The sequence below is a fragment of the Chiloscyllium punctatum genome, chromosome 26, assembly GCF_047496795.1.
Source record: "Chiloscyllium punctatum isolate Juve2018m chromosome 26, sChiPun1.3, whole genome shotgun sequence".
NCBI lineage: Eukaryota > Metazoa > Chordata > Chondrichthyes > Orectolobiformes > Hemiscylliidae > Chiloscyllium > Chiloscyllium punctatum.
The window spans coordinates 59,018,185-59,041,544 of NC_092764.1; the positions used below are offsets into that span (position 1 = coordinate 59,018,185).

Genomic DNA, 23,360 nt, shown 5'->3' on the forward strand with positions numbered 1-23,360 from the left:
TGGCCCTAATGCTAATTATAAAAAAATGTTTGTCCAATCTTTTAGAACACAAAATGGCTGCTCCACCAAATGTTGCTGCACTTCAGTGCAAAGTAGGTCACGTTGGGAAGTTCTTTGAGATATTTGGCAGTAAACTTAAATACTTCTTTAAAATGCTGATAATCCAAAGAAGAGTCAAATTACCTGCATTTCCCATGGAACTTAATTAATCCTTTTCCACTCTTCCCCAGACTAAAATAGGAATAAAAAGATAGATGAAGTCCATTTAACATCAAACTAATACTGTTAAACAGTGTATTAATCTAAATCTTTCCTCCTACAAAATTACCATCACCCTCGCTCGGATAAATTTCCCAGATGTCACCGGGTCAACTCCCTAACCAACAGCATATTGCAAGTATCTACAATGTACACACTGTCGTCACCATTATAAGTTATCCCTTATAAAACTTCTCCAGAGTTATAAGCGATAACCAAAAACAAAATTAAATAAATAAACACGTGATTGTGAGAGCAGATTGCAGTCTTCAGCAATCTGGGTTTTAAAATGGTAGGGTCGTCACAATTTGGATAAGGACATAACCTGACTTAGTTTTAAGCAGGCAAGGGATTTTATTGAAATGGTTTTGCTGACCTGTGCATTTCAAACCACTTTGGTAGTGGGGACTTGACCACAGCTGTTCAGAGGCATAAACCTGCCCAACATTGCTATAACCAGAACCTTTTACTAACTCTCTGAAGTAACATTAGTAAATATTGTAAATTATGTAAATACTGGAGGCTCTATTCCCACTCATTCCATGAGATGAAAATTATCTTCTGAACCATTTCGATACAGTGTAGCTGTGATGGTAAACTTCATTCATTCTGATGACAAAACAAAGTGAGTGTTCTGTATACTAAACAATTGTTATTTACAACCTATCAAGCTACCTGAAAAGGAAAGGCCATTTACAAAATGAAATAGCCTTTGACTGAGATACTGGGAATATTCACTGGGATTTTCCCCAATCAGCTGATGGATGATAAATGGAAATCTTGTTTACCCAGGGTTTCCAACAATATTCCACCAGTAGTACAGCAACCAATCAGGAGGGGCACCTGCCAATTCACAATTGCCGTCCTCCCTTCCTCTCAGGCTTCCCCTAGAAATGTCTAATCTAAGTCACTAACTAGAAATGTATTGATCCTCTCGGTTATTCTCTTTATAATGTACATTGATTAAAACCTGTTGTGGCTGTAGACTTTTTTTTAATATAAGGGGAACAGGGATTCCATATGTGAAAGAAGATTCTAATTTGTATTTCAAATCTGGCGATGACTTTTTTTTACCTTAGCACTGGAGGGCACTTTGATGTGTGCTGGTTAGGAAGGTAATTAGGTGGTCAAGTAAAGAGCAAAGACTCAGGGAAAACAACAGGGACACCAGCTTCTTGCATCTTGGAATACACAGGCACCTCGATTATCTGAACAACATGGGCAGGGAGTATTTTGTCGGATAATTGAATGCCGGATAACAGTTTACCCAAGCATCAGAACCCTGCGATCTTGTCTGGATAATCCGAAATTCGGATAATCGAATGCCGGATAATCGAGATTCCTCTGTAACCCTCAGCAGGAAGGCAGTCTTTATCTGGGTGAGATGATTGCACATGGTCCATGGGACAAGTAGCCTTCGTTCCATCAGTGTTCTTTTTGTTCCTTTACGTGTTTAAGTTAACATGTTTTTGAAGTTCCTCTTTGAGAACATCTTACTGCTGCTTAACAATTGTAGCTTCATCACCAGACAATGGAGTTGTCCTACACAACCTACACAGACGCTGAAGTTGGAAAATACAGATTTGTTTTCTGAGTGAATTGAAATCAAATGCCAGCCTTTTAAAAAACGTGCACCACTCACCTCACTTCCACCTCCATTATGTTTCTGACACGGTTCAGACACCCAGCCAAGCACAGAACTCCAGCCAATGAGATGAAATTATTGCTGATGCTGCAGAGAACATTGAAAATTACTTTGGACCTCGGGGTTCATGTTGTAGATGTACTTGCTATAGTTACCAACTAGTTTAAACCATCAATGGTATTAAGTATAAATCCCTTCACACACATTTTAATCCAGTTGTTTTAAAACTGAAAGTCAATTCATCCCAAGGAGGCCAAAATCTTGGAACTTATACTGAAAGGATAAAGGCTGAGAGATAAATTTACTGTTTGATCTTCTCTTCCCTCTTCTCTAATCACAAACCTTGCTATAAACAATTGTTTGTAATCCCATTTATTTTGCAACCTCTCTCTGGTGCCAATATAGGCCTCCATTGGTCATCAATTTCCCCTTGATAGACCTAGTGATGCAGGTTAAGGAAGTGTATCAGAGGTTTGTTTGCTAATTAATAATCGCCTATTATCTAGGATGAAGGTCTTTGCAGCCATTCAGCTGACATGGAAAGAGGTACGACAGAGATTTTGCTTTCCACCAAGCTGGTCTGTTACAGTGATGTCATTCTTGTATTTTCAACTCTTTCCGATATAATGGTTGTAGCTGCAATACAAACATATCCAGGATTGTGTCCATTCAGAAGAACATTGAAACATTTAGGCTGCAAACCAGCGTATTCCAGCTCTAAGGTGGTGCTTTCACGTTAGTTCAATTTGTAGTCAGTGTGAAGGGAGATAAACCCTTTGTGATTATGTTAGAAGACAATATGAAGATAAAAGTTATATTTTATGGACCACTGCTAATGGGAATTTATTTCACAACCCTCATCAATGGCAACCCATAAACAGATTTGGACATGCCAGTGTTGGACTGGGGTGTACAAAGTTACAAGTCACACAACACCAGGTTATAGTCCAACAGGTTTGTTTGGAAGCCCTAGCTTTTATAGCGCTAATCCTTCATCAGGTGTTGTGGTTCTCCACTATTACCTGATGAAGGAGCAGCGCTCTGAAAGCTAGGGCTTCCAAATAAACCTGTTGGGAGATTTAGGGCACTGCTTGTCACTGGCCACTCGGGTGTTTTCCTGTCTTCCTGGTGGTGGAAATTGAATAAAGATTCGTGCACCTTGTGTCTTTCACTGTGTCTCGCACCTGCACACACACACCATGGGTGCTGGGGAAAAAAATAAGCACTACCGTGGTTAGGCGGTAGTGTGGCGGGGGGGGGGGGGGGGGGGGGGGGGTTAATAAAAAAAAAGAAAAGAAAAAAAAGAAAAAGGAAAACATAAACAGGAGTGTCAACACAAAAAAAAACCTGTTGGAGTACAACCTGGTGTTGTGTGATTTGTAACTTTGTAAACCCACAAACTGTACACTGTAAAGCAAACACCCATTACTAGATCCAGGCTATTTCCTGTTCCTGGGACATGGAAGCAAATGTTCTCAAATACATGGATAAAGCAACATAAAATGCAACTTTCAGAAACACACATAGTGTTTTACTATGTTTCATTAGTAAAACATAGTGAAATCTAGCCTTTATATTTGTGCCAGAAGTACTTATATATCCCAACTCATGCTATGCTTAGATTTTGACTGCAGCTGAATCCATGTATTCTATAAAACATATCACTGGAAGTCTAAATAAAATTGCCACTGAATGGAAGTTGCAGTTTGTTTTCTCTCACATGGACATCAATTAGATTTTCACATGACCTTACTTGATTAGTCTTGAAACCTGCAGCTTTGGTAAGAGCTTGACAAACATTTCAATTCCTCCATCTCCAAGTGCATTATTTGATAAGCTGCAAACAGAAATTAGTAGTGAGCAGAGAATGTAGAAGTTTAGTGAAGTACACTACAGAGGCCTCTCAACCAGTCCAGTGAATCTCACTCCCCAGCTTACACTGTCAGAATCATACAGAATGGAAACAGACCCTTCAGTCCAATCTTTCCACACCAACCATGTTCCCAACTAAACTAGCCCCACTTGCCTGCGTTTGACCCATATTCCTCCAAACCTTTCCTATTCATGTACTGATCCAAATGTCTTTTAAATGTTGTAACTGTACCTGCATCTACCACTCCCTCTGCAAGTTCATTCTACACATAAACCACACTGTGTAAAAAATTTGCCTCTCATATCCCTTTTAAAACTTTCTCCTCTCACCTTAAAAACAGTTTGGAATTTCCCATCCCCACCCAGGGAAAAAAAACTTTCACATCTACCTGTAATTTCTTCTCCCAAGTGTGAGTACCTCAGGTAATGGAGGCTGATGTTCACTGTCATTTCAAGAGTAGAAACCAGCATGGAGAATCAGGCTATTGAATCTGTGCTAGCCCACACCTGTGATATACAAACTCTGACTGCCACTTCACACAGGTTCGGGAATGTGCCTCATCTTGAGCAAACCACCACCCCATGGGCATGAAGCCAAGTCTTCGCCAAGTGTCAGCCACAAAATGGAGACTGGGCAGATGAAAATTCTTACAATGGCGAGCTCCACACAGATGATTCCAACCCAGGGCAGGAATTGTTTATAGGGAAGATAAGTGGACAAGGTCATTAAGCAAACACTCTTATTAGCCTAAGGGTCATGCCAAGATGATTTTAATTTTCGGATATCACATAATTGCCCCAAACAAGCAAGAGTAAGCTGCAGAGCGGACAGCTGTCAGGTGGCCTAAGGCCCCTGTATGGTGCCCAAGAAAGTGGCCTCACAAAGAAAATGATTTGATTATGTGGAGGGCCTCTTCCTCATTCTCCAAATAGAAATTCTTTCACAGTTTAGCTGTATTTTTACTTGAGGCTCCCCATCTCACAGATTAAAAGGCATCTGGCTGAGTATATGAATCAGAAGGGTTTTAGAGGGATTATAGACCAAGTGCTGGCAAATGGGACTAGATTAATTTAAGATATCTAGTTGGCATGGATAAATTGGACCAAAGGGTTGTTTCCGTGCTGTACGTCACTATGACTCTATAACTATGACTGGTGTGGCAAAAGTGACATAAATGTTAATGGTTTCATAATAAATCTGTTTATTTCAGTCTGTGTGAAGCGCAAATGTAACTGTGCCAGAACGATGTCTAACATCATGTCCCTGCAGGATGGATTAATGTCTATGTTGAGAACCTTCTGCAGCATGTGGAAGCATTAAGAACAAGGCATATACAGGGCAATGGGATCTGCTGGCATGGGTTATCACACTAGCAACTTAAAATAAAGTACAACTTTTATCTTTGTGATCAAATGTAGTTGAGCTGTTGTGATGTAAAAGCATTTATTGCAACTTGAAGGAGCAATATTGCATAAGGATTGATAACATTATTTCGACACATGAAGCTGCAAGGACAACTAACAGAAGGGAACAAGAGCAATCTTATTAAAATGGTGAATAAAAATCTTTTGCCATCACTCACTCCAGCTCTGCTAGATCATTGCAGTTCTCTAATGAACAGCCCAATTCTTTCAAATGCTTCAGTTGAAAGCAACAGTTGGTCAGACTGAAAAAAAGAAGAGTTCAAGATAAGATTATTTAAATGGATCAGCACAGGAAGGACAATGATCACTCAATGGTTTGCAGATCTGAGCAACTCAGTGCAAGGGTCTGTTACCTAGGGATACTTTCTGACGCTCAGACATGCAAAGAGTGAGTGGTGATACGATACAACAGCACAATGACGCACAACTGTTTGGATTTGTGAGGGGAAAGCTACCACTCCATTCTCGATTTGACATTGTCTCACTTGTTGGAATGCCTGGCCTCAAGCTTTCTTTGGGGAATCCAAATTTTACTTATTGAAGACTCCTCAAATTAATTTTAGTTGCAGGCATCACATCTACTAAGAAAAGAATTGGGAATCTATGACCTGAAAGATGTGTTTGATTTGTTATGTTGTATGAACACTATATGGTGTGCTACATATGACAAATTATGAAGGTTTTTCATATCCCTTTAATGCTTTTATGGTTTTAAGTACTGCCTTTTGAATGCAGTGAAGTGGAGCAGAATGTAGAACATTTATTGTGTTGCCTGCATTAAAACTGTAATGTGAAGTGCTGTGGGGAATCCTGACAATAGAAGAAAGCTTTGTTGGACACTTATCTATGCTCCTTTTTTACTGAGGCATTCATTGATATCTTCAAGTGAATTACCTTAGTTTCTTCAGTGGCGCAGGCATGATCTTTGAATCTCCAGTGCCACTCAATTTAAACACCATCGGCTGGGGATTCAGTTCATCTCTGTAAAAAACACAAATGGACTGTCCAGTCATTATAACATTAGCCCTTTTTTATATTTGAAAGGACTTAGCATAGAATGGCTATTATGAATAGCAATAAATCCCAACTCAAAAGCGACAAAGTAATGTTGGGATTTGATATTAGACCTGATCGTTTCACTGCACTTGGACTTTTATAGATTAGTTTTTCCTACTTGGGATGGAAAGAAAGGCTGAAACCATTCCACTCACTAACTGGGAAAGCACAACGCCTGAGAGTTTCCAACAGAATTCTGCCAGATTGGTCATTGTCAATAGTGTAAATAGCATTCAAGAGTCATACAGTATGGAAACAGTCCCTTTGGTCCAAATCGTCCATGCCAACTAGACATCCTAAATCAATCTAGATCATTTGCCAGCATTTGGCCCATATCTCTCTAAACCCTTCCTATTCGTGTACCCATCCAGATGCCTTTTAAATGTTGGAATTATACCAGCCCCTCACCACTTCACATGTATAGCCAGGATTTTGGGTTCAAAGACTGCATATCACACCCTTCACCTCCCACCACTGCACCCCCTTCCCGCCACCACAAGCCTAAGGAAATTCCCAGTGAATTTATTTTCCAAATCAGGAAACTTGCCAGCTTCCAAATCTTCACCCAATGAATTGATCACTGTTTTGTCAGAAAATTGTTATAATGCAAGCATCAAACTGTCCATTGATTGTTCAAATGTAACCTTAAACAACTTGAATTCAAACATAAGATTTTGTGAGTTCTAGTGCAATTAACAATTTAGAGCATGCTTAATTTGTTGAATTGAACTATAATGAGACAAAATGAAATGAAACAAAACTGAACCATCAAACTAAAACAATTAGTCATCACAAAACAGTAAGTTATTTGGAAAGGTAACTTAACAATGAATCATTAAAGTTATTAGTCTGTGGCTTTCATGGAAAATTAGACCAAATCAGTGAATTTGAATGCCAAATATCAGGAAATACCAATGCAATCCTGTCAAACAGGAAGAAGTTTGTTTCCATCAATCAGCAGAAGCTGACAGAAAACAGATCCTAAAATGGCAGTATAATTCTCAGAAAATTCAAATTTCCACTGCCAAATATCAGTGACCTGAAAGCAAATGTTCAGCGGTTGGGATTCTGGAATACCCTGTTCTGAGAAAGGGGTTAGTTGGCTGAACAGCTGGTTTGTGATGCACACTGACGCCAACAGCATGGGCTCAATTCCCACTCCAGCTGAGGTTACCATGAAGGACTCTCCTTCTCAACTTTGACCCTCACCTGAGGCAAGGTGACCCTCAGGTTAAACCACCACAAGTCATCTCTCCCAAACGGGGATGCAGCCCTATTAGGACCAGGGCAACATTATCTTTTAACATTCAGGAGAAGAGTTTAAAGAAGATTGATTTAAATGAGTTTTGTTTTGTACAGAATTTCTCACCTCACTTCAGTGTCCTTGTTTTGTTCTGAAAATTTGAGTAACACTGTCTGGTCATGTTTCAGGCTGTAGAAAGGAAAATACAAATACAACAGTGAAGTTAAATGCTCCTATACATGTAGTTCACCTTCAATCATGAAGGTCCATGAAACCAATATCCTTGTCAAAATAAATCAATAATTACGGTGGTGGCACCTCCTACTCATATGGCTCCTCCTTCATACAGATTTAATCTTAATACTACAGTTTTGTCAAAGAGTGCAATGTTCAGATAGATAATTTGGAGAAGTAGCATGAGTCTGATCATAGCGAAAAACAAAGTTTGGTGCTTGGCTGTATGACTGAGATTAGGTCATCCCATAGAGTTAATAATTGTGTGTTCTTAACAACCAACAAATTCAATAAGCAATGGCCCAGCAGGCTAGTAAACTATATAACATTCAGCCACCCAGGCCAAAAACAAAATACAAAGTTCCATTAGCTAATTCATGAACATAGGAATTGTTGGATGTGGGAGATTAGAAATGTTGTTTTTGCAGGTGGGGGAGGGGGTGTAGTGGGGGGAAGGGAAGGGGAACATTATACAAATGGTCGCAGAATTCTTGTAGCATGCAGCATGTAGCATACTTAAGGCTAAGACTTTAATGAATATAGAGGGTCTTTAAAGAAAATAGTTTTAAGCTAGGAAATAACTTTAAAGTGTTGCAGTTGACCACAAAAAGAAGCAGCTGGGGCATTTCACAATAAAGTTTATAGTGTGATAAGAGAAACTGGATAAAAGAACAAGCTGTAACAAACAAGGAACAAAGAATGCAGACAAGGACAGCAGGATGGCCAGATAAGAAAATAACTAACAAGTGAGGTAATCGGCTTATGATAGGATGGAAAAAGGGAGGCGTGATTCCGCAACTTGTAAACTGAGTAAGAAAGCTAACAGGTTCTGTTTTGGCGTGCATTTCTGCTTGATTGCAGAAGCGTCCGGTACTTGCAAGACTGTAATAAATTGTTCTTGTTTCCAAGGCTTTGTCTTAGGCTGATTTGAGTGAGTTCTGTTTCTCACATTGGACAACTTAAATACAAGGCTAATCAAGTTCACTTTGTACCCTCTTGGTCGTACCATGCAATGGTAATGGAATTGTTGATAACTCACAGCAATCAATCTCTAAGAATGAATCTACTCCAAGCCAGACATGAGGTGAAGAAAACACTTCATGTGGAAATCTATGGATAGCACAGGTTCAAAATCACGTCTTGCTCCCAAACATGCTACACCTGGACATCTTGTCTTAAATTACTCTTGCAATTTATTTCCAAAGTTAAAAACCACACAACCCCCAACAGGTTTATTTGGAAGCATTAGCTTTTGGAGCGCTGCTCCTTCATCAGGTGGTTGCGGAGTATAAGATCGTAAGACACAGAATTTATAGCAGAACTTTACAGTGTGAGGTCACTGATATTATATATTGAAAAAGACCTGGTTTGTTTATTAAATCTCTCATCTTTTAGAATGACCATGTTAGTTTCAGTTCTTTCATTTTTATCCCAGAATTTTTTTGAAGTTACATAAAGTGAACTTTAACAATAGGTGCCATGTTGGCCCAGATAATGCATTGAAGGTGTGAGGTGCCCTGTGTGAGGCTGTCTGTGCCTCAATGTTCAGACTGATTCTGTTTCTAAAAGAGGGGATTTACAGAACCTTACATAGATTCATGCAGTTTTTGAGCAAAATAAAATGTAATTCTGCAAGTACAAATTCACCCCACAAACGTATATATGTGTGTGTGGGGGGGGGTTGTTCACAACCTGCAACACATGATCAGTGAGGATGAGCACCCCGTCAACACCTTCCCCACACCTCCACTACTCGTCTTTAAACAACCACCAAACCTCAAACAGATCATTGTTTGTAGCAAACTGCCCAGTTTTCAGGACAACACCATACAACCCTGTCACGACAGATGCTGCAAGACGTGTCAGAGTGTGAACATGGATACCACCATTACGCGTGGGGACACCTTCCACCAAGAATGTGGCAGGTACTCATGCGACTCAGCCAATGTTGTCTATCTCATACGCTGCAGGCAAGGATGCCCTGAAACATGGTACATTAGTGAGACCGACCAGAGGCTACAGCAACAGATAAATGGACACCGCACAGCAATCAACACACAGGAGTGTCCCCTCCCAGTCGGAAACACTTCAGCGGTCTGGGACATTCAACTCGGACCTTTGGGTGACCGTCCTCCAAGGAGGATTGCAGGGCAGGCAACAATGCAAAGTGGCTGAGCAGAGGTTGATAGCCAAGTTTGGTACCCATGGGGATGGCTTCAACTGGAACCTTGAGTTCATGTCACACTATAGATGACCACACACACACACACACACTCTCTCATATGCTCAAACATACACACCCACACTCTCTCACAGACTTAGACCACTCTACTTACACACACACACACACACACACACACACACACGGTGAATTTCAATGCATTATTCAGACCAACATGGCACCTATTGTTAAGGTCCACTTTAGAATGTAACCTTAAATAAATGTTCTGGGATTTGCATTTGAAAGACTTGAAACCAACATGGTCATTCTAAAAGATGAGAGACTTAAACAATCCAGGTCTTTTTCAAATTATAATTTCATACTGTAAACTTTTGCTATAAATTCTGTGTCTTATGATCTTATACTCCACAACCACCTGATGAAGGAGCAGTGCTCCGAAAGCTAGTGCTTCGAGTTAAACCTGTGGGACTATAACCTGGTGTTATGTGATTTTTAACTTTGTACACCCCAGTCCAACATCAGCACCTCCAAATCATGAATTTATTTCCAAATGACATTTTCTGAAATGTATCTCCAGAAAATGAAAGCTTCCAGCATGACTGTTCCCTGAAGTGTTTCCAGCAAATAATTTAACATATGCTCCCCTACAAGCACAGACCATGCCCTGGTGTTCTGGTTAAGATACAATAGTTTGATGTGATCTACCCATAATCTACTCTCTTTAATATCCTTAAAGTAGCAATAAATCTGATAGACTGTCATGGCAATTGACTTGGCACGTGGTGCGACATGGGAGAAGAGGAAAAGACGAGACTACCAGGAATTCAGCTTCGTGTTGACTGCTGGAAGCAGTGTTCATTTACTTGTGGCTGCTGAAAAGGCTCAACTTGCCTTCTATGCATTTCCTTGCAGCATTGCTACCAATAAAATGCAATCTCCAGTAACTATTAAACTCGACACTGGATGCTGACTCCACAAATTAGACGCTGCTGAAGTCTGAGCCCTGTTCATGCGCCTTTCACCCAGAACATGCCCAAACAAGCTGGATCTTTTGGAACAAGACTACAACACTATCAACGGCTCGTACTTGAAACCCAATGAGATGACGTCTGAACAGGATCTTATTCCTTAATATGTTACAATGAAAATGGCAGTGCTTACTAACTTTCAGTGCCACTTCCACTATATCAAGTATCCTAACTTCCAGTCCTTGAGATGCTCCCAGAGATTCACAAACTATACCAGGAGCACGCTAGAACATACTGAGAGGAAACAATCTCCGTGATGGGATGGTTGCATTGTCCTGGGTCATTCTGAGGAATGGACAGTGGGCAGCATTGCTATAAGTAGCAGTGCGTCCTGCACAAATCATCCCAATCAATGGAGGTGGGGCAGGGAAATTAGAGTAAAGGAATAAAGTAAAGAAGGAAGAACAGGGCACTGTCAACATTGCCAGAGCAGTGGCCACAATAGGCCTTTCAGCACTTTTCTCCATAAATATTTAAACAGCTCCCAATAGTTCATAATTACAAAAGGAAACCTTGGAATACACCAGCATTTATCATCCAACTCTAGTTATCCTGAGAAGATAATAATGGGTCTTCTGCTTGCTAGTGCCTCATAGTGGGTCAGTGCAGGGTTTCCAGGTTTCTCCACAGAGTCCTCAAGAGATAATCACTGTGGTGTTGGATTGAAGCCGCATGTAGTTTAGGTGGGGCAGGAATGGCAGATTTGCTTCCCTAAAGGACACTTGCGAACCAGTTTGGGGTTGACCATAATCAACAGATATGTCATCATGCACTGAGACCAGTATTTTCGTTCCAGAAGTTTTACACAGTTTAATTGTCATGGTGAGATCTGAGTTTATGCTCTCTGGATTAGCACAGAAACAAGAAGCAGAACGTTGCCATTCCTTTCTTTGGGAGCAACTTTACACCCTTTCTGGTGTGAAAACTCACTTCTCTGCTGGCTTCCACGACCAATTCTCAGCATGGTCGAGGGGGACAGATGGTTCAGATGTTTCACTTACAGGTGATACTGATCCACATGAGAGGGATGGGTAGGAAGTGCCCAAGCATACAAGAAGGATATTGTTTATCTAAATTCCAGATCACGATTTTGAAAATATCTTAAAACAAAGCAAAGAGATCTTAACAAACTTTGCATTTCCACTTGGAGATATACTAATACAGTACAAGCTTTCTAAGTGGTACCCTCAGGATGAAACTTTTTTCAGATGGAGGGCACATTCTGGAGACAACTGATTTATCTTTCTCCATTCTGTAATGGCCGTCTGACTGAATGGGATATAGTCCTTTTCAATGTCAGATTGAAAGGCCACAATGACTCTGAGCTTCACTTTGTGAATTACACCCATACCTTACTAACCCCTTTAGCAAAGGCTTTAATTTGTTTTTGTTTACCTCACTTCGACCGCAGACATCCAGGGGCATTTCTTCAGTACTGAGGCCAAGCAAAGAACCCCATCTTCTGAGATGCTGTTGTTGCTGAGGCTGAGAAAAAGAATTATTAGAAAGCTTGCAGGAACACAAACAACAGATACACAAACACATTGTATTTCTCAGGATCTATCGCTGAGTATAGCAAATTCTAGTTGAATTACAGCAAACCATGGTCAGCATTCCTCTACGTTAATGTACATTGGGCACCTAAACCACCTAGACTGAATGGGAATGACACCGTTAAAGTTGAAACAGCATACTCTTACCTCATACTCTACTGCAGCTAACTGAACAATGCTCATGTACTAGTCCCCTCGCTGTCCTCTAGTAGGGACCACATTAGTACAATGTGGCACCAATTGTTTTTTTAATGTTTATGACTGAATTTCAGATGGTTAAGGAGTGCCTTACTGAATTTACAACTATCCTGAAAAGAAACTGCAGCGGGCATCTCTGCAATTCAAGCTTGATGTACGATTCAATATCAAACAATGGGCTCACTGTTCCTGCTGAATACTCGGGGAGTTACTTGCACATCTTGCTGTTATTAAGGATCCAAAGACTTACTTAATCAGTTTGAAGATATGACAATCTTGGAGGATATCAACAAGTCTTCTTAGCCCATGGTCTTTCAGTTCATTGCCAGACAAGCTGAAGAGAAAACACAGGAAGGATTGAGACCCCTGCTAGCAAAGACATTTGAGCTAAGATTCTGCACTAGCTGCAACAGAATTAGAGGAAGTTCGGTGTCAAACCTGGGTGAAAGATTTTGGACAATAACAGCCAATTGAAGTCAGTAGCTTATCAATCAGCTGTGTCTTTACCTAGATCCATTTTCGTGGTAGAGGTCAACAAGTTTCAATGGATTTGGTTTCCAGGTTTATCTTCACTTGTCACAGGGACACATCATTACTGACAGGAAATGGTCATGTTACTGCAAAATGAGACCTACTGTTGCATATGAGACAGGGAGGGTCCAGTGTAACCTGTATAACCACAGCCAAGAGAAAGTGTGTGTGCAGGTTTGTGGTGTGTGTGTGTGTGTGTGTCAATGTTCATGCATTAGGTGTGTGTGTATGTGCACACGAGCGGTTGTGTGTGTGTGCATGTGTACGTTTGTGTCCTATGTGCATGTGGCGGTGTGTGTGTGCTTGTGCACTGTATATATGTGTGCGTGTGAGATAGAGTGAAATAAAAAGTTTCACCTATTTAAATTAGAAATTGTGTCTGGAGAAGTCGAAGGGTAGAGTTGGGGATAAGGGCGAGGGTGGTGGCATCTGGTGAGAGTCTGATGCTGTGAGTGGTCTGGGGTAGCTGTAGTTGGGGAGGATTGAGGTAATTACAAGACCAGCCGAATATTTACATGGGAGTTAGACTACATATTAATTAGTCTAACTATACTTGAGGAATTACTTAATTTCATCTGAACTCTCCAAAGTCTCCAAGTGCAGGGGAAAATTTAAGTACCCTGGGAAATCCTTCATGGTGCGCAACAGTGGGGATTCTGTGGGGTGCCCTCCATTGGAGTAACACCTGCCTGACCATCAGAAAAATCCAGGCCATGACATAGTCCCTATTCTCCACACAAACACAACACACCCACCCCCTCAAACAACGATCACCACCCCCATACCCACCAGACCCTCACTGATCAGCTGTGACACTCATTCATTTGGCCTGATTCCCAGAGCAGGGATGTTGTTTCTATTTTAAGACAGTGCAATGAAGTTATTGGACTTACTCCAGACAGCCCAGCAAGGGGCAACGCTGTAGGATTTCACCGAGGGCATGTACATGCTGTGCTGCTAATCTGCAGCTCACAAGGCTGGAAAAGAAAGATACCTGATAAAGACAAGTGTTGGCAATTAAATGATCCAACTAACCTTTTAAACACAGTTGCACTACCCTTTCCCTGCCATCACTACCCCACTTCCAAAGTCTTGAGGTTTCCCCAGTCTTGAGCTGGGACTACTGTCACCTCGGAATCAGAATCACATGAGTTCAAGGCCAGTCCAGAGCTCAGAGCACTTAATCTCAACCAGCACTCCACTATAGTACTGGTGGAGTGATGGACTACTGGGGGAGATGTCAAACCAAGGATACTCCCTGATGAGGACACAAAAGATCCTACGGCACTATTCCAAAGAAGGACAGGGTATTCTTCCCACTATCCTGACAAATGTTGACCTTGTAACCCACATTATTGTAAAGCTGTTTGGGGGATCTTATTGTACACAAACTTAGTCCACCATTTCCTACATAACAACAGTTGGATAGACACTTAAAGTTACATTTCATTGGTGAGAAAGTGCTTTGACTCCTCAAGAGGTCATAAAAGGCACTATATTAATGTAAGCTTGCTCTTTGTCTAAAGAGTGGCCTCCCTCCTGTTGCCAGGTTCAGGTTGATAGTACAACAAACAGATTAAGGCCATAAATATTTTCCCTCATATTTCCCTATGGTACATTATACAGTGAGGCCAAACAATCAATACAGAAACTAAAGAAAAACTGGGACCTAACATTCTGCACTAAACTAATTTTTTGTTACAGCTTGGCATCACACTGCATTTACTGTGCAATGATTGACAAGCAGGCTTATGTATTTAACTGGGAAAACCACAAGGATCAGTGCTAGGTACACTACTTTGCGTCATTTATATCAATGATTTGGATGTGAGCATAAGAGGTACAGTTAGTAAGTTTGCAGATGACACCAAAATTGGGGGTGTAGTGGACAGCGAAGAAGGTTACCTCGGATTACAACAGGATCTTGATCAGATGGCCAATGGGCTGAGAAGTGGCAGATGGAGTTTAATTCAGATAAATGCGAGGTGCTGCATTTTGGGAAAGCAAATCTTAGCAGGACTTATACACTTAATGGTAAGGTCCTAGGGAGTGTTGCTGAACAAAGAGACCTTGGAGTGCAGGTTCATAGCTCCTTGAAAGTAGAATCGCGGGAGATGGGATAGTGAAGAAGGCGTTTGGTATGCTTCCCTTTATTGGTCAGAGTATTGAGTACAGGGGTTGGGAGGTCATGTTACAGCTGTACAGGACATTGGTTAGGCCGCTGCTGGAAGATTGTGTGCAATTCTGGTTTCCCTTGTATCGGAAGGATGTTGTGAAACTTGAAAGGGTTCAGAAAAGATTTACAAGGATGTTGCCAGAGTTAGAGGAATTGAGCTATAGGGAGAGGTTGAATAGGTTGGGGCTGTTTTCCCTGTAGTGTTGGAGGGTGAAGGGGTGACCTCATAGAGGTTTATAAAATCATGAAGGGCATGGAAAGGATAAATAGACAAGGTCTTTCCCCTGGGGTGGGGAGTCCAGAACTAGAGGGCATAGGTTTAGGGTGAGAGGGAAAAGATATAAAAGAGACGTAAAGGGCAACATTTTCACGCAAAGGGTGGTGCATGTGTGGAATGAGCTACCAGAGGCTGGTACAATTGCAACATTTAAAAGGCATCTGGATGGGTATATGAATAGGAAGGGTTTGGAGGGATATGGTCCAGGTGCTGGCAGATGGGACTAGATTAGGGTGGGATATCTGGGCGGCATGGATGGGTTGGACTGAAGGGTCTGTTTCCATGCTGTACATCTCTATGACTCTATGTGTAGTCAGTGTATTGAGTTAACTTTATTTACACCTCTCCAAAAGAAACAGATAAATGGAGGTCTTGTGATATAGTAGTGGTGGGGGGGGGGGGGGGGGGGGGGGGGGTATCCCTGCTTCTAATTCAGAAACTCATTTTTAATTTGCTCCTTAACTGCCTTTGAGATTCACACACATTTTATCTCTTGCTTCACCCCAAGTAATGTTAAATACGACAGAGGATTCATTGGTCAGCTGAATGAGCAGAGTAGGTGGCATTCTAAAGGAGGTTTCCTTTGTCTTTGTAAGATCTCACACTGAAGGCCCAAACAGCTCAGCCATGTTATGAAGCTGTAATGGATGTAGTTCAGCTCATGGGGCTGAATGTGATGAGAAATCCACTGAATGTCGACTAGGCCAGAGCGAGTTTTCTCACATGATTGTCCTAAATGTGCCTCATTAGCCCCCAGCGTCCCACTTTCCTTCTTGGCACAGACGGAAGTGATGGCCACTGCTGGGACTTCCCAGGATTCCTGGCACCAATGCCACCTTTAAAGACCAGCCATGCACCAGACAAAGGTTGGCAGTCTACAGCCAGCCACTGACCAGGGCATGGACAGGAATTGGCACCCTGCTTTGCTGAGCAGGAACCGAGAGGTCCTGCTGGCTGGGAGCTGTCTGATCACTGGTCATGGAGCGTACCTTGAGATGTTGGTGACTGGTGGAGGTCAGGAGGAGCATGTGGTGAGCAGGAGTCACCAGGTAGCTGCTATCTTTTTCATGTCGGGGATTGTGGCCTCCTAGATTCTATCAGGGGTGGGGTGGAGGGGTATTTGCCTTCAATGAGGTAATCATGAGGTCATTAATGGGTACAAGCAGATCTCTCACAGCTCACTAGATAGAATCTCATCTCACCATTCTACACCGTCTTGGTAAATGGGTCTCTTTTGTTCTCAACTTCAAGGTGCTATCTCACATGATTTTTCCAACTTGCTCTCATGGCCCACATCATTCGGGGGCTGGGAAAGTTCTGCCCACGCTCTGCTTAGCTATTTCACTCTAAACCCGATGCATTACCCCACCTTATATTTAGTGACAGGAACATTCATGTAACACTTCACCACTCTCACTGCTCCAGCAACTCCTGCGACACTCTTGGGAATCAAATCTCGAGACGACTGAATAAATATTACCTCACTGGACCTGAAAAGTTAACTCTGTTATTCTCTCAGCAGATGCTGCCAGACCTGCTGAGTTTCTCTCTGATTTCGTTGCCCCCAACCTTTGTTGTGCAGGAAGCTGTGTAGAATCTGGACTCTCAATAGGGAAAAGTTGTCTAAACACCTCCTCACCTGAAGACGATCATGGTGACACCACCCATGGACAACATGCCTAACTCCTGGTAAAAAGCACCCAATATCTTATTTCTAACTTGCTCTCTGGAAATAATGCTTTCACGCACTAGGGTGTGGTCCACAGACGGTAGCACACCCCACTATATTGTGTCCTGTCACAGATTGTTGCTCTAAGTTGATGCTCAGAGTTTGGGTGTTTACTTGCTTACACACATGACAACAGGGGAAGACCGGTGTCTGTGGTTTCGGCAATGACTCAGTTGATATTCGCTTGCTCCTGTGAATAGCAACGCATTTGATAAGAAGCACAAAACCACTCGTTGCTGGAAAGTCCCCTCATCGAGAGTAAAGAGAAAATATTTGTTCAGTTAGAAGCTTTTTGCCCAGCTGGCACCACACCAACAGGACCTGGCGGGAGGTCACAACACTGCACCACCAACTGCGAGCTGGCTCAGGGGAAAAAGCTAATCCATCACAATATTCGCCCACACGACATTACAGCTGCCCTCTACCACTTTATGATACATCTAAATGATTATCTACCAACTTTCAGGCAGACTTTCACTTCCTTTGTAAGTCACCAGAGCCAATCTATAAGCAAATTTACATAGAGAAAGACTTACAGTCGCACTTGACTCTCATCACCCCAACAAAACCCTAGTACTTGGCCAATTGCAATGCATGGTGGGTTATTTGTGGAGCAAAAGACCACTAACTACTCCTGCACAGGCTTACACATATGTGTAACTGAACATTAGCCCCCCAGAAACTGCTGCAAATAAAAGAAAAATCAACAGGGACTGAATTATTACGTTTGCGGGTAGACTGCTGGATTGAATTGGATGGAAGCTGGAGGTAAAGTGAGGAAATTTCCAGGAATAATGCCAGATGGAGTTGGCAATCATTCCTGAGCTGCCACTGGCGAAGTCATCGGGGGAACTCAAGCTCATGTTTGGGTCTGGCAGTTGCTGCAGCAACAGTTCCTTGTTAAAAATGATGGAGAGAAGTGAGTCATGTCCGAAATCCAGGGTAAAGGAAGCGTGGAAAAGGGGACAGGTAACAGGTTCCATTTACAAAGACTCCATATCTTACAGACATAATTAAAGCTAGCTGTTCTCCACAAAGCTAATAGAATCACTCACACATTTGTACATGCAGGGCAAACAGCTTCCCCCATTTACAGTAAACAGATTGTGGAGTTCACCACAGCAACACTAACAGGAGCTACATGTCAACATTACATTCTAGTGAACAACAGCTAGCTCCCTCAGCTGCCACATCATCCCATGTCAAGCTGCATATTTGACTCAAATACATCAGAGAAACCATTGGGGCTGAAACAATTTACATCTGACAACCACAGCTATCTTCCTTTGTGCTAGGTATGACTCCAGCCCGTGAAGAGCCTTTCCCCAATTTCCATCGACTGCAATTTTACTTGGGCTCCTTGACGTTACCCTCAGTTAAGTTATATGGCATGGGTAATCATTCCCAACTCACCTCTTAAATTCTGCTTTTCTTTTCATGTTTAGACCTGGTCTGGAGCTGAGCAGTTCAATGATCAATGCAAACTGAGCGTCAGTAGCAGATCATTGCTGACTAAATGTCTCTTGACATTTTCTTTATATCCAGAAGTGCTCTTTCACACAACTGAACATGATTTCACCCCCTCACCAAAACACTCATAGTACTTTTTCAACGCCACCACCAGTAAGAACTCGTGTTTTGTAACTGATTAATCAGCTTGCAAAGCCCCTTAACAGCAATGCAGACCAAAGGTGATGGAGAGGTAGGGAGATAAGCAGGGGGCTAAATCAAAATGGAGTTGGAGAAGTGTCTCTTGATAACACTGATGATTACTCTTTCCACCTTTCCGCTAATGATTGAGAGTTGACTCGCCCATAATTGGTCCGACTATGTTTGCCGTGTCTTTTGTGGGCAGCTTGGTCAGCTGTGCAAGTTTCACAAGCTACAGTTTCTGCCAGGGAGGCTCCACACCATGAGCAACACCTCAAGAATTCAAGGCATTACCATCCCCAAAACAAACTCGAGAGAGAGAGACATGAGCACAGAGACATGACATCCCCCAAAAGGAGTGGGTCAGCAGCATCTTTCAGATTGACAATAACACTTGACATTGAGCCAATCAGTTGAAGAGTGTCTCTGCTCTTGTTGAAAGAACACAGTGATCTCTATCAATGACCTGTTAACTAACTGAAGAGCGAGTGACTAATAATAGTACCAAAGGAGTGGTGAATAAGTGAGTGGCACAGAGGGTGGAAACATCAGATTTCATGAGACATTCAAGCATTTGACATTGGCAATATTAATGGCTCCTCACAATGACATGGCAGCACTCAACCTGAAACTGAAATCTTATATGCAAAAAAACTGAAATCTCACTTAGCAGCTTACAAAGCCTTGCATGCAAATTATGCCTTTTATGGATAAAGGTAAACTTCTTCTGTAACATGGTTGACTCAATAAACACAATGTGCAAGAGGAGGGGCCTGACCTGTCCGAAAGAGAGGCCAGTAGGGGTCAGTCTTTTGAATACTCATCTGCTTTATCCATCAGGAACATGAACCAAAGGATTGGGGATCAATGTTTTGTATACCTGCGACATGCCGTTTTGTGTCAGAAAGTGAAGAAAACCACACAGAGAGGCAGAACTCATGAAGCTTTCTATTAGAATCTGCCTAATGTTAGCTGACTGCTGGCTTGTACCTGGTTCTATAGCATGGCCACATGTTGCCAGGTCTGTGTGAGCACATATTGCAAATACTGACCAGACAGTGAAAGGGGATGAGACTTTTATGTGGCAAGGAATGGGAGCTCTCTTCACTCAACTATTTGATACTAACAAGAAATGAAACTTGATCTGTTTCCAGCAGTTAGCTGCCACACAAAACAAAAATAAACAAAAACTGGTTTTGAATAGCTTCCATCATTACACTCGAATCCAACAATGCACCTGAATTATACCAGTCATTGGAGAAACATTTGGGCTGGTACATGGATGGGACAGGTATGGAGGGGTATGGACCAAATACAGGCAAATGGGACAAGTTTAAATTGTGAAAACTGGGAGGCATGGTGAGTTGGGCCAAAGGGCCTGTTTCCAAGCTGCAGACCACTATGACTCTATCAGAATGTCCCAGCTTCTCTCCCTATCACCACCACAATCACCTAAGAATGGTATAAGGCAGCTTCCACTGTCCCAGTTCAGTTCAATCAGTCCTCCAGCACTTGGGTACTGTCAGTCTGGAACAGGTTAATTTATACGACACGAGATTCTTCATGCACTGTGGACACAGAGTAAAAGGAAAAGCCAGGACATAATCCTCCATTACCTTAGCTTCCTGAGTAGTGTCTCGTGGCTGCCTTCACGTTCCATCGAAGGTGATAAAGATCTGTGCAGCAAAAATGAAATAAATGTAGGAACTCTGGAACACGACCATCGACAGTGACAATTAACTAAGACTTTAAAGTTTCCTATTTGAACAGAAATACCTGTTAATTGGGTTGCTGGTTGAGCTGGAGAAAAATCGAATTGTTGCAACATTCCCACCATCACTGGAGAAAAGTATAATTGACATATTAGTCTAAATATTTTGTCATTTTACAATCATTATAGTGCTTCAGGTGAATAAGACTAACCAGAAAAATGAACAGTACTTGAATTTCCTGTGCTATACGAAAGCACGAACAATAGATAAAAGCTAATAAAATCTAATACAAGATTATACACACACCACAGGAAAAAGAATTCGCAGGTCCATTAGCAGCAGTTTGAATCTAAAGCAATTAATGCTTATTCAGAACAGACATTTACTTCTTGCTTCCCTGACAGACTGCCTGAATGCTGCACAGTCTGCTTAACTAGGGGTCTGAAATTCTGAAACAGCATTCCCAATTTCAATGTCAAACAAATCCTTATTAAACCTTTCCCAGCACTCATCAATGATGCATTGCTGTCAGAAGATAGAACCTGACACCGATACAATTCATGATTCAGGGGAGCTACTTGGGTGAATTTGAACCTGTAAGGCAGAAATGTTGGCCAGGCCCAGCTAAACTTTTCATGTTTCTGCATGGACCAGAATTGTGGTTTTGAGCCCAAACCTGTAAGACACAGCCTGTCGTTGTTGCAGATATTTTGCATCAGTTAAATCAGAAAACCAGAGTTCTACAAAAATACAGACAAACATGTGACACCAATTCTCCAACCTACCATCTATCTGGAATGAATGCGCCTTCTGATTTTTTTTTCAAACTTTGTTCTCGTTACTTTAACATATGGTCTGCTTAAACTAATGAACAAACACCTCCATTAAACGCATTAATGATCACCCAGCAGGGATCTCACAGTGAGATTTCAGGGCTAAGGAAGATATTTTTGCTTTCAAAAAATATTTTCCTTCCTGACATTATTGAGTTATGTGAGGATGTGAGTTCACAGGCACTAGTTACCTTTCAACTCATGTATGTGTAAGCCTAGAAAGTAAGCATCGGTGGGATGTCTAGAAACATAGTGAAGGGGGAATCATTGACAAACTTAATTCTATCTTCAGCTCCCTCCATATCCAGACATCCTAGCAGGAATCACTGGTGAGCAGTTAGGAACTGGATGCTTTCTGCGTTCTCCTTAAACTGGGAGCAAGAGAGACAACCGTACATTGTTTTCCCCTTTCTTTATGTTAACTGGATGAGTTGGCAGTCTGGGAGGTAATGGCAGTTGGCAAACACAGAGTTGTTGGTTGAAAGGACTTGGTGCATGTCAATATAGGATGAGATAATGTTTGCAGGGAGTGAAAGATGGGAGATAAGCCAGGAGGCCATTGGAATTGTCAACCTCGAGCAGGACCTTCTTTGACTTTCCCATCATTGAGCTATGCACTTAGCAAAAGCATGAGGAAATTTTTATATCTGATCAAAACAAATATTCCCTTCATCTAGTCTTTGTTAAATTGATCCATCTCCTATGTTGGGGCTGTGCTCGAAGGAAGTGTGGGTCAGAGTTGAGCTACAACACTGTTGCACCAAATCTCCAACTTAACATGTATTAAATGTAACTCCTCCCTATTTCCTCTCATACCAAGTTGTCTGAATTTATCCTGTATACAAGAGCTTTAACCCAAAGTGTCCTTTATTGAAATCTATATATATTGAAACTGGTGCAAAGCTAGTTACTGATATCAAATGCTTTCTAGCCACCAGCAAAATCATTCCTCCATATCCCAAAAAGTAAATCAGCTCAAGCTTTGAAAGACAAAAGAAGATAAAGTGTTGGAAATGTTCCTTACAAACAAGCCTTTGAAGAGCTCAGCCATTCACAGATGCAAGAGATAATCTCCAGAATTTGTTCAACCTCTCCCGTTGATATGCTGCTGCCCAGAACCATCACCCAATTAAAAATCCTGTTCCTGCTTCTCCAGCTTCAATCCTCAGTCTCCTATGTTAAGGTCAAGTTCAAGACAGAAACCAAGCCACCTTCCCTTGTGTCTGGAGGAGTTTATTAACTATTCAGTCTTACTGCTGCTTCCACAGACCAGCACTGTCCTTTATATCCACCCAGTCAATTAATTAATCAATTAACCATCATTACCAGCTTAACTACTTGGTACATTAATATTTTAGTTGCCCTGAACAAGAATAATCTCAGTGTTTACTGCTCAGTGACAATTCCCCAACTCTTCTCATAACATATGAATGGGACTGTATAACCATGTAGAGTCCTACACCCAGAAGGATGATGCAATCTACACTCTATGCAGCCATATCAGAGAATAAATAAATGTCTGGCATAAATATTCAACAATAATGTCTCTTACCTGACATGGATATCCAGGATATTTGAACAGGTGTTTATAGTGTTTGCTATTCTAAGAATTCCATCTACAGTGATATTATTGTCACCTAATCTGAAATAAAAGAAGGATTTTAAGTTATATTTCCAGAATGCTTGTGTTTTACAGATTTACAAATAGGTTAGGATCAGCTCTTATCACCATCTTCTCAAGACTAGTGGCCCCATTTT

The 23,360-nt window shown here is 41.6% G+C and overlaps 1 protein-coding gene across 1 annotated transcript in view; it reads right to left on the bottom strand.

Annotated features, from left to right (window-relative positions):
• Window positions 1-23,360, bottom strand: part of nlrc5 (NLR family, CARD domain containing 5) — a 149,408-nt gene that overhangs the window by 80,931 nt on the left and 45,117 nt on the right. Inside the window, exons 10-21 of the mRNA XM_072547504.1 lie at window positions 23,155-23,244; window positions 20,834-20,896; window positions 20,674-20,733; window positions 14,119-14,202; window positions 12,945-13,028; window positions 12,339-12,428; window positions 7,626-7,688; window positions 6,095-6,181; window positions 5,359-5,442; window positions 3,657-3,740; window positions 1,901-1,990; window positions 184-231 (exon numbers count right to left, since the gene is read on the bottom strand). Of these exons, the coding sequence (XP_072403605.1) occupies window positions 184-231; window positions 1,901-1,990; window positions 3,657-3,740; window positions 5,359-5,442; window positions 6,095-6,181; window positions 7,626-7,688; window positions 12,339-12,428; window positions 12,945-13,028; window positions 14,119-14,202; window positions 20,674-20,733; window positions 20,834-20,896; window positions 23,155-23,244 (927 nt within the window). The remainder of the gene's footprint in view (window positions 1-183; window positions 232-1,900; window positions 1,991-3,656; window positions 3,741-5,358; window positions 5,443-6,094; window positions 6,182-7,625; window positions 7,689-12,338; window positions 12,429-12,944; window positions 13,029-14,118; window positions 14,203-20,673; window positions 20,734-20,833; window positions 20,897-23,154; window positions 23,245-23,360) is intronic.